This window comes from Pinus tabuliformis, chromosome 1_2, assembly GCF_031772625.1.
Source record: "Pinus tabuliformis cultivar Carrire ecotype Pingquan chromosome 1_2, CPIR1, whole genome shotgun sequence".
Taxonomy (NCBI): domain Eukaryota; kingdom Viridiplantae; phylum Streptophyta; class Pinopsida; order Pinales; family Pinaceae; genus Pinus; species Pinus tabuliformis.
The window spans coordinates 950,735,826-950,750,234 of NC_142298.1; the positions used below are offsets into that span (position 1 = coordinate 950,735,826).

At 39.6% G+C, this 14,409-nt stretch overlaps 1 protein-coding gene across 1 annotated transcript in view; it reads right to left on the reverse strand.

Annotated features, from left to right (window-relative positions):
* Window positions 1–14,409, reverse strand: part of LOC149209107 (putative leucine-rich repeat receptor-like serine/threonine-protein kinase At2g24130) — a 52,846-nt gene that overhangs the window by 16,652 nt on the left and 21,785 nt on the right. Inside the window, exon 3 of the mRNA XM_089398518.1 lies at window positions 59–446. Within this exon, the coding sequence (XP_089254644.1) occupies window positions 59–446 (388 nt within the window). The remainder of the gene's footprint in view (window positions 1–58; window positions 447–14,409) is intronic.

The following is a 14,409-nucleotide window of genomic DNA, read 5'->3' on the forward strand; positions in this document are numbered from 1 at the left end:
ATAATACAAAATTATTACTGAGAAAAGACAAGTGAAAGTATTGTTTTAAATGTCATACCTGGGGCAATGTAACCCATTGATCCTTTCAAAGCAAGTGATGATGTCAGTGAATCATTTGAGGTTGCACCAATTAGCCTTACAATACCAAAATCTGTGACATGGCCTGACATGTCTTTATCCAAAAGTACATTGCTGGGTTTTATATCACAATGAACTACTTGCACAAAAGAATCATGGTGAAGATATTCCATGGCATGGGCCACATATATGGCAATGTCTAATCGTGGTTTCAACCTCAATTCACACAAATCTCCATCCTTTTTATCATCTCTGTCAGGATACAAATGATTCTCTAAACTTCCCTTAGGTATAAACTCGAACAGCAAAGCTTTGAATTGGAGGTTGGAACATGAAGTTATGACTCTCACCAGATTTATATGTCGAACCTTTTGCAAGACACTACATTCTGCATTAAAAACTCTTTTCAACTTGTTCATTTGACAATTGGAGAACCTTTACAGCAACAAATGAACCATCACTCAAAATTCCTTTATACACTAACCCAAAATTTCCTTTTCCCAACAAGTTGGCATTGGAAAACCCATTAGTTGCTATGTGAAGCTCTTGATATGAGATCCTTTGGTGCACTAGCTTTTGGAAAATATCTTGTGAGAAATCAAAGTTTTCCATATGTATATTTCCTTTCCAAAAGAATACCAAAAGTAGACAACATAGTATAAAAACAATAGCTCCAATGATTGGCAGTAATATTCTTTTCACAAATGGAAAATGTCTTCTTGGCATTGGACATGCAGATAAATTGAATATGTGTGGTCCACAAAGACCGAGATTTCCAATTAAAAAGATGGCACTTGTTTGATTTGCAAAAATCCCTCCTTTTGGAATCTCCCCTGTGAGGTGGTTGAAAGACAAATTCAAAAATTGAAGCATTTTCAGCTTCTTAAGAGTAATCGGTATTGTAACTGATAAGGAGTTGGAAGACAGATCTAGGCTCAAGAGGCTTTGTAATTTTTCAAAGGAAACTGGAATAGAGCCTTTGAAGGAATTTTGAGATAAATTAAATCATTGTAGTTCACTGCAGCTTCCAAGTGTACGTGGAATTGCCCCAATCAATCAGTTGGAAGAAATTTCTATAGCTTGAGCCATTGCAATTTTACCAATCTCTAAGGGCAAGGATCCTTCCAATAAATTCCATGAAAAATTCAAATAGAAATGTAAAATGTAAAGTTTGGTGATTTCTCGTGGTATGCTACCAGTGAGCATATTGTGAGATAGGTCAAGAAATTCCAAATTTAGACAACTTCCTAAGCTGGTAGGTATGCTTCCCGATAATTGGTTGTGATCGAGGACGACTCCTCTTAGTTGTTTAAGGGGCGCAAGGGAATTGGGAATCCTTCCAGAGAGGTTGCTTTCACTGATTTCCAATAGCCCAAGGTGTTGTAATTGTTCAAAGTCATCAGGGATGTTTCCTTCTAATCTATTGTTACTTAAACACAATCTTTCTATCATTTTGAGGTTTCCTAATGGTGGAATGTTTCTAGTCAAAAAGTTTGTACTTAAATTTAGATAGGTTAGGCTAGTAAGATTACCAATATGTGGAGGGATCTTTCCTTTTATTTCTATTGTTTTCTAATAACAACATAGACAAATTGGTAGAAAGATGTCCTATGTCAAGAGGGAAGACACCACTTATTTTATTGTTCCTCAAGCTTATTTTTTGTAGGTGGGAACAATTGGTAAGAGCTATAAGAAAGGGCATGGTTGTAGTGGTGCCATTATCAAGATCATTGTCAGATAAATATAAAATTTCAAGAAGTGATAGCTTACCTAACTCTAGTGGCACACTCCCACTCAATATGTTGTAACCTAGATTAAGAAGATTGAGGTTAGAACAATTTCCAATAGAAATTGGTATGTTTCCACTCAATTTATCTCCCCATAAATGAAGAGAATTCAAATTGGTGAGAAGGCCCAACTCTTGTGGAATGGTGCCGGTGAGTTTGTTTTGGCTAATAGCCAACTCACTCAAACTAGTAAGCAAGCCCAACTCTTGTGGAATGGTGCCAGTGAGTTTGTTTAAGCTAATTTCCAAGTTAGTCAAAGTAGAAAAGTTTGACAAAGAAATGGGAATGCTCCCTGACAATTCATTTGTATGGAGGTAATGGATCTGAAGGCTTGTGAACAAACCTAATTGTGGTGGAATAGCGTCGGTGAGACTGTTTATCTCAAGTGACAAATTAAGCAACGCTGAAAGGTTTGCTAAGGAAGAAGGAATGTTACCTATGAGTCTGTTTCTTCCTAAATGAAGGTACCCCATATGTGTGAGAGAACCCAACTCCCGAGGAATATTTCCACTGAGATTGTTGAAGGAGAGCGAGAGCAAAACCAAATTTTTTCTGAGTTGTGTGGCTCAATCGGAGAGTTCTCAGACGTGAGATGCATCCCAATTAAGTTGGGATACGACCACAGAACGCATTTCATGAAAGAAGAAGGGAGCGGAGAAAGGAGAGATTACCGAGGAAAGGAGAGATGGGGCCGTACAGATCCATAGAGGTGAGGTTGAGCGTGAACACTCTGTTTGGATGACGACGACTGCAGATGATGCCAGTCCAGTTGGAGATGGGGATTGTGTCACTCTAATCGGCCATGGCATCATGTGGATCACTGGTTATGAGCTTCTTGAAAGCCAGCAGTGATTGCCTGTCATCGTGAAATGAGTGCATAGCGGATGAGAAGAAGAGAAAAGTGCAGAAGAGGAGAAGGAGCAAAGGAAAATGAAAAGAGAGAGACGGCATGATCGTTATCTCAACAAAGTCGTGGGGAGAGAAGCAATTGGGAGAGAGGCAATGGGGAGAGATCCACAGGTTACAAAAAAATGCTATCATCCTACAAAGGACTGAAGGAGGAAAGTTAACCAGGCCACAAATTCACTCGGAATCTGGCCCAGGTTGGTCGGAATCCGGTGGCCGGGTTTTGTCCAACTTGTGGCCTTCTTAAGCCTTCCCAGTCACCAAAGTCAACCGAAATTTGATTGCTTCTAACTTTCGCATACGGACTTGGTTTGACAAACCGTTCACACTGTCATGATCAGGACGACAAGATCTACGCTCTGGTCCTAGGTCGAAATCATTTTGATCACTTTGATTTTCGAGCATTCATAAGCCTCTTTGTCCTGTGTGTCTTTGGAGCCACTTGGATCATAAACTATTGAATCTAGTCTAAAACAAAAATATGAAAGTTACAAGAACATAAACTAAAAATACTTGTATTTGATCTAACTAAAAATGTAGATTTTTACTATGGATTCAAAATTCTTATGTGATATGCTAAAACAAAATACATAAATGTACTCAACTCATCAATAGAAACAAAAATTGATTGATGAAATCATGAAGAAGAAAAGGAAGAATTTCAATCACACATAACACAATATTATTTTAGGGAAAGAAACTGCTCAAAACCCCAACTATCTATATTGCACTAACCAGAAGATCTGAGAAGAAAATACAATGCTTGTTCAATCTGAACAATCTCTACACAAGTACAAACTATCTCACTGCTTCACAAACTAGCTCAAGCCAATACTTAGCTAAATCTACTTCCTGCCAAGCCCCTACTTCCTTGCGCAATCCCTAAGGGAATTAACCCATATTTGATTGGGAAAATCCCTCGCCACAACTACGTAATCCATCATAGGCCTTCTACTGATTGCATGCACCATATGTACAAATCAGAAAATTGTACAACTTATAGTACATTGTCCCAAACTCTAATCTCAACTGGGTCTTCATCTGAACTGACATGCATGAGATATTTTGAGTGATTTATCAGTTATCTTATTGATCACTTCATGTGAATTAAAACCAATTTAATTCACTTGACCACTCATTAGTTCCTCCAATAGTTAGAACTAGTTTAACTGAATTTAACTTAGTTAAACTGAATTAAATAATTACAAATCAATAATAACTCAACATGGGCCCCTAAAATTTAGGGAACACTTTACATGACTCTAGATAGACTTCCAACTCGAATTTACTTAGTCATCTAAGTCAACTTAATTTAGTTAACTTCTACAAGCTACTATGAGAATAGAATTACAATTTAATTCCTAATTTAATTCTAGGACAAATTAAATTAGGATTTTCTTGATGTTATTTTTAACATTTCTTGTTGTTATTTTCAACACTCCCTCTCAACAAGAAAGTAACTCAACTCTATCCCGATTTGGTACCTTTGGAATGTTCTGCATGCAACACTTCTCTCTAGTGTTGTTGCTGCTACAAATTTTGAAACTGAAAAAGCATCCAAACTAAATCAGTATGATAAATCTGTCACAAAAGTCTTTGACTGCTACTAGCTACTGCACTATCTACTAAAAACTTTGTACTGCTACTAACTTTTCACTCTACCATATGCACCACTGCCAACTCTCCTTTGCGCTCCCTAGTATCTGGTTGCTGCTATTCTCTGCCTCTGTCACTCTCACATCTGACTACATCAACTGCCACTAATCCATCCTACTAGTGTGTACTATGGGCTCCCATAGAAAGGTAATGATCCATGAGACAAAACATCTCAATGGACCCTGCCCAAATTTCTGCACTCTAGGGACTACCACTTCACATCGCCCCACCTCTCACCTGGAGGTATGGATGCATGTGCTCCCTCTGACCACTTGGCTCGAAATTTCCCCCTAGTGGATGTCTCCACTTGATCGCCTCTCTACTTCTCTAATTGTGGCTTCTCCACAAATTTATGAGGCTGCATGTTGAGAGGTAATTCATGCTCCCTCTCAAACACCAATTCTCTAATATTTTCCTTGCTCCTCAAGGCTTTGCATGCATCTTGTACCTCAAGTGCATACAGGTTCTTGACTCGTACACTAATCTATTTCACCTGTCCCGTGGCAATATGTCTAAGGAAAACCTTTCCTTTGCTAAATATCACATCATAGCCACGGTCTTCCAATACCATGATAGAAACAATATTCTTCTTTAGTCCTAGAGTATACATCACATCTATGAGTCTAAGAGGGGAGTCAAAATCCCTCTAAAAAGTAACAATACCGATGTCGATCGCACTATATCTCCCATCATCTCCAAACTCTATGTTCATCTTGAGGTCTTTCTCCTCCAGGTCACTAAAGATATCTCTATTCCTCGTCAAATGGAATGAGGTACCAATGTCAAGATACCACATGCTTTCTATTACATTGTTGGCCATGCATGCAATGAGAGTGAAATCAAGTTCGAATTGTGAAGCTAGAGCTTCACCTATTGCTGCTACTGCAAGCTCCTTCTTGCTTGATTTCCTCTATGGGAATTTTGTGGCATAGTTCTCGAACTCGGGATAGTGAAAACACTTGATGTTCAATAAGTCCTTCTTTCCACCCTCCTCACCTTGGAACTTCTTTCCCTTGGATTTCTTTTCTTTGCTGAATAATGCAAAGTCCTCTTCACTTCTTTGGATGAGGTCCCATCTCTGGTGTTCTGCCGAATTTCCTATACCAAGTTGGACCACAATTGCTCCCACTCTGGTAGCTTCTCCCTCCCATTAACTAAGTCCTGATAGTTGTTCCAGCTCTTGGGAAGTCCTAGTAGTGTTAGGCTCGCTAGATCTTCTTCTGCAATAGAAACCTTGACACTTCCAAGCTCATCCCGACATTGCGTGAACTTGGTCAAGTACCTCAGAATTGCATCACCCTTCTCCATATTGATATTTCTAATATTGTCCTTTAGTGCCAGCTTCATGTGGTCACTTCTATTTTGAAACAGGTCTGTCAATGCCTTCCACATTGAAAATGGAGTTTACTTACCATAGAGATTTGAGACAATATGATCTTGAACTCCTTCTAGGATATTTATTCTCACCTTTTCCACACACTTTCTCCATTCAACCAAATCTTTAGCATCAAATGTTAGAGGCTTCGGCATATCATGAGTTATGAATTCCTTTAGCCTATTGTCTTCCAACACTGTCTGCATCCTGTTCTTCCAAGCTATGTAATTTGAGCTTCCCTCCAAGGCATACTCAAGTCTCAAATCGTAGAACGACATCATGCTAACTCTGAAGTATGAAACTAGAAATTCGATTTCACCTGCACAAAAAACTCGTATTCTCCTCTTTTATAGTGACTTCATCTCTAATACCATGTATATTTTTACTTTAGATTCAAACTTCTTATGTGATATGCTAAAACAAAATACATGAATCTACTCTACTCATCAACAAAAATAAAAATTGATCGATGAAATCACAAAGCAGAAAAGGAAGAATTTCAATCGCACATAACACAATATTCTTTTGGGGAAAGAAAATGTTCAAAACCCCGATTATCTATATTGCATAAACCAGAAGATCTGAGAAGAAAATACATTTTTTGTTCAACCCGAACAATCTCTACACAAGTACAAACTATCTCACTTCTTCACAAACCAGCTCAAGCCAACACTTAGCTAAATTTTTTGCCTGCCAAGCCCCTAATTCCTTACACAAACCCTACGGTAATTAGCCGATATTTAATTGGGATAATCCCTCACCACAACTATGCAATCCATCGTAGGCCTTCTATTGATTACATGCACCATCTGTACAACTCGGAAAAATATACAACTGATAGTACATTGTCCCTGAACTCTATTCTCAACTGGGTCTTCATCTAAACTAACATGCATGCGATATTTTGAGTGATTTATCAGTTATTTGATTGATCACTACATGTGAATTAAATCCAATTTATCCACTTGACCACTCACTAGTTCCTCCAACAATTAGAACTAGTTTAACTAAATTTAACTCAGTTAAACTGAATTAAATAATTACAACTCAATAATAGTTCAACCGAGGCCCCTAAAATTTAGGGATCACTCTACATGACTCTAGATATACTTCCAACTCAAATTTACTAAGTCAACTAGGTCAACTTAACTTATCTAACTGCTACAAGCTACTATGCGAATAAAATTACAATTTAATTCCTAATTTAATTCAAGGACAAATTAAATTAGGATTTTCTTGATGTCGATTTTAACATTTCTTGTTGCTATTTTCAACAATAAATAAATAATATAATATAAACCAACAATAACTAACTGGTGGGCTCCAATATTGTAGCAATAATACTACAACTCCTGGAACTCCCTTCTTTAATTTTATCAACCCGGTAGTTCGTAACAAACTTGGAAGCGACGGTGTTGTATGCACAAGTACTAGCTCTTGCCGCAGCTTTCACTTGGTCAGCTGGCACAAGTCCACTAGGAGCTTAAGCCAACTTCTATGAGCTCTTAGAAGAAGCTTTTTAATTGATGGATGAAAGCTAACTCGAAGGAAGCTAATCTAATTGCAAAAAGAAACTGAAAGCCAAAAAGAAACGCAAACCCTAGCAAACCCTAATTCTACCAGCTAGTCCTACTGACGCAAAGGAGAGCATGAAAACTACTGAAAGAGATGCCATTACTTCTATGAAGGTAAAATACATGTGTCTAGACTACCTATATCTGAAGAAAACATCCTTTTGTATTTTTGTTTAAGTTGTCGGAATTATCATGCATGTGCTTCTAACTATTTTTTACTATGCAGAGGTGGATCAGGGAGGAGAAATGCTTGTGAAAGGTTGGGAAGGTTCAGAGAGGGTCTAAGGGGTCCCTAACACCCTTCCAGAGAGTCTCACAAAGTTTGGCTGCCAAGAAACCATGTTTATGAGCTTCTACAGGAAGTCTGCAGGGGTTCTACAGGATGTTCAGGATTTCTACAGGATGTTCTGTAGTTCTTCTACAGGATGTTTCGAAATGGGATTTTGGAGCATTGATGGAGGGAAAAAGATGGAGGAATGAGTATGGAGGTGAAATAGGGGTGTGAAGAGGTCTAGGACTCGGTGGATGAGGCTAAGGAGCGATTGGATTTGTTCAAGGATGGAGGACACGATGATGCACAAGAATGTAGGAATTAGGGCAAGGTGGGGAAAGTATGGCAAATGAAGGGTACGAATCATGGACTAAGGGGTGGAGCAGATTATCTGATGGATTATGGGTAGATAGAGAAGGATAACAGGTGCTCTGCAAGTTATGTTTCCAACTGAACCAACAAAGACATGCAAGAAAACAAAGATCTAGTTATGCTACCCTAATATGATCTAGCTAACAGTAACAAGAATGGACAACAGCTTTATTTGCAAGGAAACCATGTATATTAACTGTGCAATGAAGCATTCAAAGATCTGAACATGTAACCAACTTCTGCAAATGAAAACCAAACACTAATGATTGCATGGCAAAGCAAAGTCATCCTAGTCACAGCTCCTGATCCCACTAAGGGAGAGGTGAAACCACAGATGTTTGTTGGCCCTTTTCTTGAAGCTTTTTCTGTTAACAACCTATCAACTAAATCTGAGCATGAAAAGCTATTTTACACATAAAAAACAAACTAAATAACAAAACAAGAGTTAGATCTAAATAGCAGATTTTATTCTAAGAATGCAGCAAAAACACATAAAGATAATCAAAGGAGGTATTGGGCGCTTGAGATGGGCCCAACCCCAAGAGCTACAGCCTCCTAAGAGAGATTTAGAGCTGGTGCAAAGCTGGATTCATCTTTATTGATCAAGAAATGAAGAGTTACATCAAAACTGTCCACAAGGAGAACTTGAAAATGAGCTGACAGCAAAACTAATCTATTGCCTAGAAATCGAACTACAAAATGACTACAACAAGACTATGAAATGACTAACTACCAGCTACAAAATGACTAACCACTAGCTAACCAAAATGAGGCCCTAAGCCTTCTTATTTATACAAATTGAGGACCCCAACAGTCCTCCTAAAATTTAGTGACTCGGCTGCCCAAAACTTGTAGTTAACAGCAGTCCTACTTGACTTGCTTGTCTACCCTTGTGCTAATTGATTTGGTGGCCTTTGAACTCCGAGCTGATGGTGGAGAATTCGAGGTAAGGGCCCATAAATGAAGGGGACACCTTCCTACAAATCCTCTCCCTTTTTCTCCCACGAATTTGGCTGCCAAGTGCTCATTAAGACCTTCAATTTTGTCTCCAAATTGACCAAAAAGGCTACACAAAGCACCCATTAGACTTGTTGGCATAATGACTAACCAAATTCACTCTATTAGCATAAATATAATCAAAAACATGCAATAAACTAATGAGAATGGTGGATTAAGTCAAATTAGGAGGTTGAATGAGCCCAAATAATTATCCATTTTTGGGGCTCATCATCACCCCCCTACTGAAAGTGTTGCTCATCCTCTGAGCAACCAATCTCTCTCCTCATCTTTGATGGCCCTGGTGGCCTCCTTGTCATGCCAAGCTTCTGAAGTGATGTCCTCTTTTCTGTCATGAAACCATGCTTCTTTGCTTCTTCCCACTGCCTGTTCCTTTTCCTAGTGAATTCTCAGCCTTGGTATGAGTGTGCAAGTATATTCAATCTGATGGCAGCAATGGTGGCGAAAGGAGATGAAACCAGTGGAGGATGGAAGAAAAGAGTGGTTGCATGTCTCCTCAACAGTCTTCAAGCTTCAAATCCCTCTCCATAATTGATTCTAGCCTACCCAAAGGCTTCTACAGGATGTTTCTGGTAAAAATACAGAACTTCCTGTAGAAAGTTGAACCATGACTAAATTGTGTCCGAACCCTGAAAAGAATGAGTGTTCATGGAGGGGATGGATGTGCTTAGGGTGGCCAACATAGGTGCTACCTCCTTAGCTAAAATATCGGCTGATTTCTCCTTTTGCTGCACTTTTTCCAAACTTCCTGTAGAAAGTCCTGTGGCTGAGTTCTGGCTTCCTGTAGAAACAGTCTTCAATGTTTTTGCCTGCTTGACTAAAGATGCCTTCTCCTTGACCTATGTTGTGGTTGCCTTGGGTGTGTCCCTACTTGTTTTGACCTTTTTAGTCCTCTCTGCTCTATTCTAAAATCTTTTTTCTTGGGTGTTTGTGCCATTGTTCCTCCCACAGTTTTAGGCTTCAGCAATTTGGCCTTTGCCCCTTTTCCTCTCTGTTCTTGCCTTGCCTGAATGTCTTGCATTTCTTCATCACTGGTTTTCTCATATTTTTCAATGTGTTCTTCTTCCTTGCCATCCTTTATTTTTCTTCAGCACTTCCACTAACTCATCAACATTAGTTCTTTGAGTATCCAGCCTTGTCCTCCCCCTCTCGCTTTTATTTGGCTCCTTGTATTTCTCTTGATCATGTAAAAGATCCCACCTATTCATTGTATGACTGTACTATGACAAGACACAAACGTACTGTTTCTGGTTGGTTAGTTACATGCCTTGAATGGTCCAACCTATGACTGATTTCCACCTTACACTTATTTCATCTCATTAGTCTTATGGTCAATTTTAAGTCGCACCAATGTTTGCTAAACCTTCATTTGTACAATTTTGGGCACCTTCAATTAACCCTTTTTGTTGTATCCGGTTGTCAGCTGCCAAGCCTGATCTGTCACAGTAAATAAATTTTGTATTCCCAGCCTGATCACTTTTATAAGCACTCTCAAAGTATTGTTCCCCTGTTCTCAATTTAGACAGCTCCAAACTAGCTTGGATCTGTGACATAATATTCATGTCTCTCCTTTGATGTGAGACTCTAATTCCATTCTCCAAGTCCCTTACCAAATTTAAGACTTCCATCCCTTTACAATCCTGGATCACCTGCATCAAATTCTGATATGATACCTTAGTCTGTTTTAACAAATATGTTCATGCATGCAAAAGACCCTAACCATGTTTTTTTTCTTCGGTTCTCTTCTTTTTTTTTGGTAGAAAGAGATCTCAAGGACATTAAAAATTCTTCAGCTATCTGGTTATGAGAGGAAGAGTTTTGCTTCTATAGATAGAGGATAGAGACCAAATTTTCTTCTTAGGACACATTCAGATATGCAAATTTTAAAATTTTCATCCACAAGCTGGCTCTCACAGCTGCACATGCCTTCCTTATAAGAGAATTTTAGACCGGAAACGTGGAGAGATGCAGAAAAAATGAGAAATTCCATGCAACACACAATCACACTGCTATTTTTGACTTACAGGCAAACTGGTCTCTAATTCTCCTTCTCCAGATAGTTCAATTCACCACCTTTCAAAATATATATCATGCATGGAAGAGTGTTTTCGAGCCTACCCTTCTCGGAACTCCAAATCTGATGAGGGAAAGCTCAGGTTTCTTTGTTCCAAAACGCTGTGTCATACTTCCTGTAGAAGACCCACCCGTTTCCTGTAGAACGCCCTTGCATAGGTGGGAGATTTTTTTTAAACGACAGAAATCTAAGAAATCAGGAAGAAAACTTGTAGAGGACCATTGGTTAACTGATCTGGAAGTGGTGGATGCGTGCTCCAGTTGTGACCGCAGTTGAACAGAGGGTGTGAGAGACAGCCGAGCATCATTTAATTTTGGCGTGATTCATGGTGAGGGAGTGTAGTGGCCAAGCGTACGTGGCCACATGCAGACGGCAGTGATGTGATGAGCTGCATGTCCTCTTCCCGTTAATCAGTTGCACTGGAGTTAAACTCTCTACCACTGCATGTTTTTTTTATTTTTTTTTTTTATTTTTTTTATTTTTTTTTTAATTTCCCGTGACTGACTACACACATGCGCTGACGATCCCTGGATGAGTGCAATCAGACTTGCTACCTTTCTAACTGAATCTCACCATCTCATTCGTTCATGCAATTCTTAGATTAGATTCATGCAATAGAGGAACAAGTTTAGTCACGTACCTGCAAGTCGTGTGTGGTTGCTGTGAAGTGCTGAGATCCTTCATTTGCTGCATGCATTTGTTTTTGTGATTGCATGTGGCTTGGTTGCTGATTTTTTGGTTGTTTTTTCTTGTGCAGGTGTCCTCTGGCCAGATCTAAGCTCCAGGCATTTGTTTCCACGTTCAAATCTGCACGTTCAAGCTGCTGCTGCTGAATTTTCACCGGACCAGAACTTATTTTCGCCATTGCTCCCAAACGATAAACCGGATCGATCTGAAACTTGTTGAGCATGTTCCTATCATCATTATGCACCTCCCATAGCAAAATCGTGATCAATGGATGCACGGATTTCGAGAAAAATGGAAAATGGATGAAGATTTCAGAGATCGATTTCTCAGAAACCGTGCATCGGAATCAGCTGAAAGTGCTTGGGTAGGTTATCATCTCTCATATGCATATCCCCATGAAACAGGTTTTGAAACGAATGCATGGATATGGAGAAAATGAAAAAATGGCTGATGGCGATGGAGGCTAATTTCTTGGAAACCGTGCACCAGAATTGGCTGAAACTGCTCAGGCATGTTTCCATCACCCTTGTACAATTCCCCATAAAACGGTTTTTCAAATGGATGCATGGTTTTCAAGTTATGGTAAAAACAAATTTTGTTCTAGGTATTTTTGCTTCAAGGCATTTTGCATTTTTGTTGCATGGTATGAAAAATGAATTTGGGTTGTGATGCAGGTATGGAGATGATGGAGGAGGAGTTGGAAGATTGCATGAGGACTTCTGAACCCTTGAGGAAGCTACCATGTTCACCAAACCACTTTTTTCAATCCATTTTCAACTTCTTGTAGTTCCTACAAGAACTTCCTGTAGAAAACACAGTTTTGAGGAAAGAAGCACAATGACATGAAAAAACATGATGGAAAATGGGTGAGGGATGGAAACATGGATGCTTGCAGGCATAACCAATAGATTCCAAGCTTTAGATTCCCTTCCAAAATCGAATCTCGCTCGCTTGAAGGTTCTACAGGATGTTTCCTGCAGAAATACAGAACTTCTTGTAGAAGGCACAAAACTCCCTTGGACTTGGTTGTGAGTGATCCTCCTGCCCTGCAATGTCCTTGCTGCAACCTGAAATTAGCCAATGGAAATTAGTTTTATTTCTCTTTTTCTTTTTCTCTTCTTTTTTTTTTTTTTGAAAAACAACTAGGGCGCCTCATGGAGGTTTTCACCCTAATTGCCTGCCTTGGGCGCCTCCAAGGGAGGTTTTCACCCAAGGATCTTATTCCCTTTTATTTTCTCTTCTTTCCAACCCATTGACTGCCTCATGGAGGTTTTCAATCAATGAGCCAATCTAAGGCGCCTCTGAGGAGGTTTTCACCTTAGATTTTTATTTTCTTCTTATTTTCATTTTTTCTCTTTTTTTTTTTTCTACCCTACCCTACTTGAAAAACAAAATCATTTTCAAGTATAAGAATACTTCCAATGGAGCCATGTGCACATCGAGATTAGAGAAAAAATGATGTGAAGGCTCGAAATGCATGCTTGGACAACTATCCGGACTTTAGAGACCAAATGATCTAACTTTGAAGGGATCACACATAGCTGAGGAAGAGAGTACCGCTGCAACTTAGTCACCTTATGAAACCATATCTCAATATAGCTTTGATATCCTTGGTCCTTTTGCTGATTTGGATCATTCTTCATGTAACCTTCTATCATGACCTTCTCATCTTCCTCTTTTTGTTGATCTTTCTCTTGAGTACATGGAGGATTTGATGGTAACCATGAAGGAACTCTCTCGATCTCTGATTCTAATCTCTTCTCTTCATCAAGTGCAGCCCATGGTTCTTTGATCTCCTCTTTGGAATCTTCTTTTTCCTTTGGTCCTTCAATATTGTCAATATAATCTCTGTTTTGCAACACTCTTCCTAAGCTTTGGTGAACATCATTGAGCTCAAAAGGAGTCATTTGCACATGTTGTGCCTCAGCTTTGCAATTGGGTTTAGCTACTCCATTGTATGGTTTTGGAAATGGTGGTACGGGTAGCTAAATGGGGGTGTATATTTGAGATGGATGTGGATGGGGTTGTGGTTGAGCAGGCATTTGGGGTTGCCTTGGTGGAGCAGGAGGTGATGGTTGCGGATGAGCAGGTGGTGGAGGAAAAGAAGCGAGAGGAGTGTTGTATTAGGGCCTCCACCCCTGATGAGGTGCATTCCATTGAGGTTGTGGCTGAGCATAAGAGTGAAATGAATGAGCAGCTGGTTGGGCATAATATGGATCTATGAAGGAACAAGGATGAGGTGTGAACCAGGAAGGATGAGCAGGGGGACCCCAAGAAGGCATGAAAGTGGCTTGATAAGGGTCATAATAGGTCTCGGATGTCCCTTGCAGTTCCTGCTGGTAAGATCTAGGTCCAGGCGGCTTCCTTTGGTTCATATAATAGAGTGATTCAGTGGCTTCTTTAGCTCTCTGATATGCAGCTTTGATTCTGGGTAAGGAAGGGCACTGATCTGTAGGATGGTATTCTTCACAGGCAAAACACACTTCTATGGAGTACAATGGACATTCGTTCCTAGGATGCTTTCTAGTGCACCTAGGACAGAAAATGGCCAAAGCCCTCTTGGCTTCTTCTTGCTTCTTTTGGATCCGCAAGGTATCCAGTTGCATGGCAAG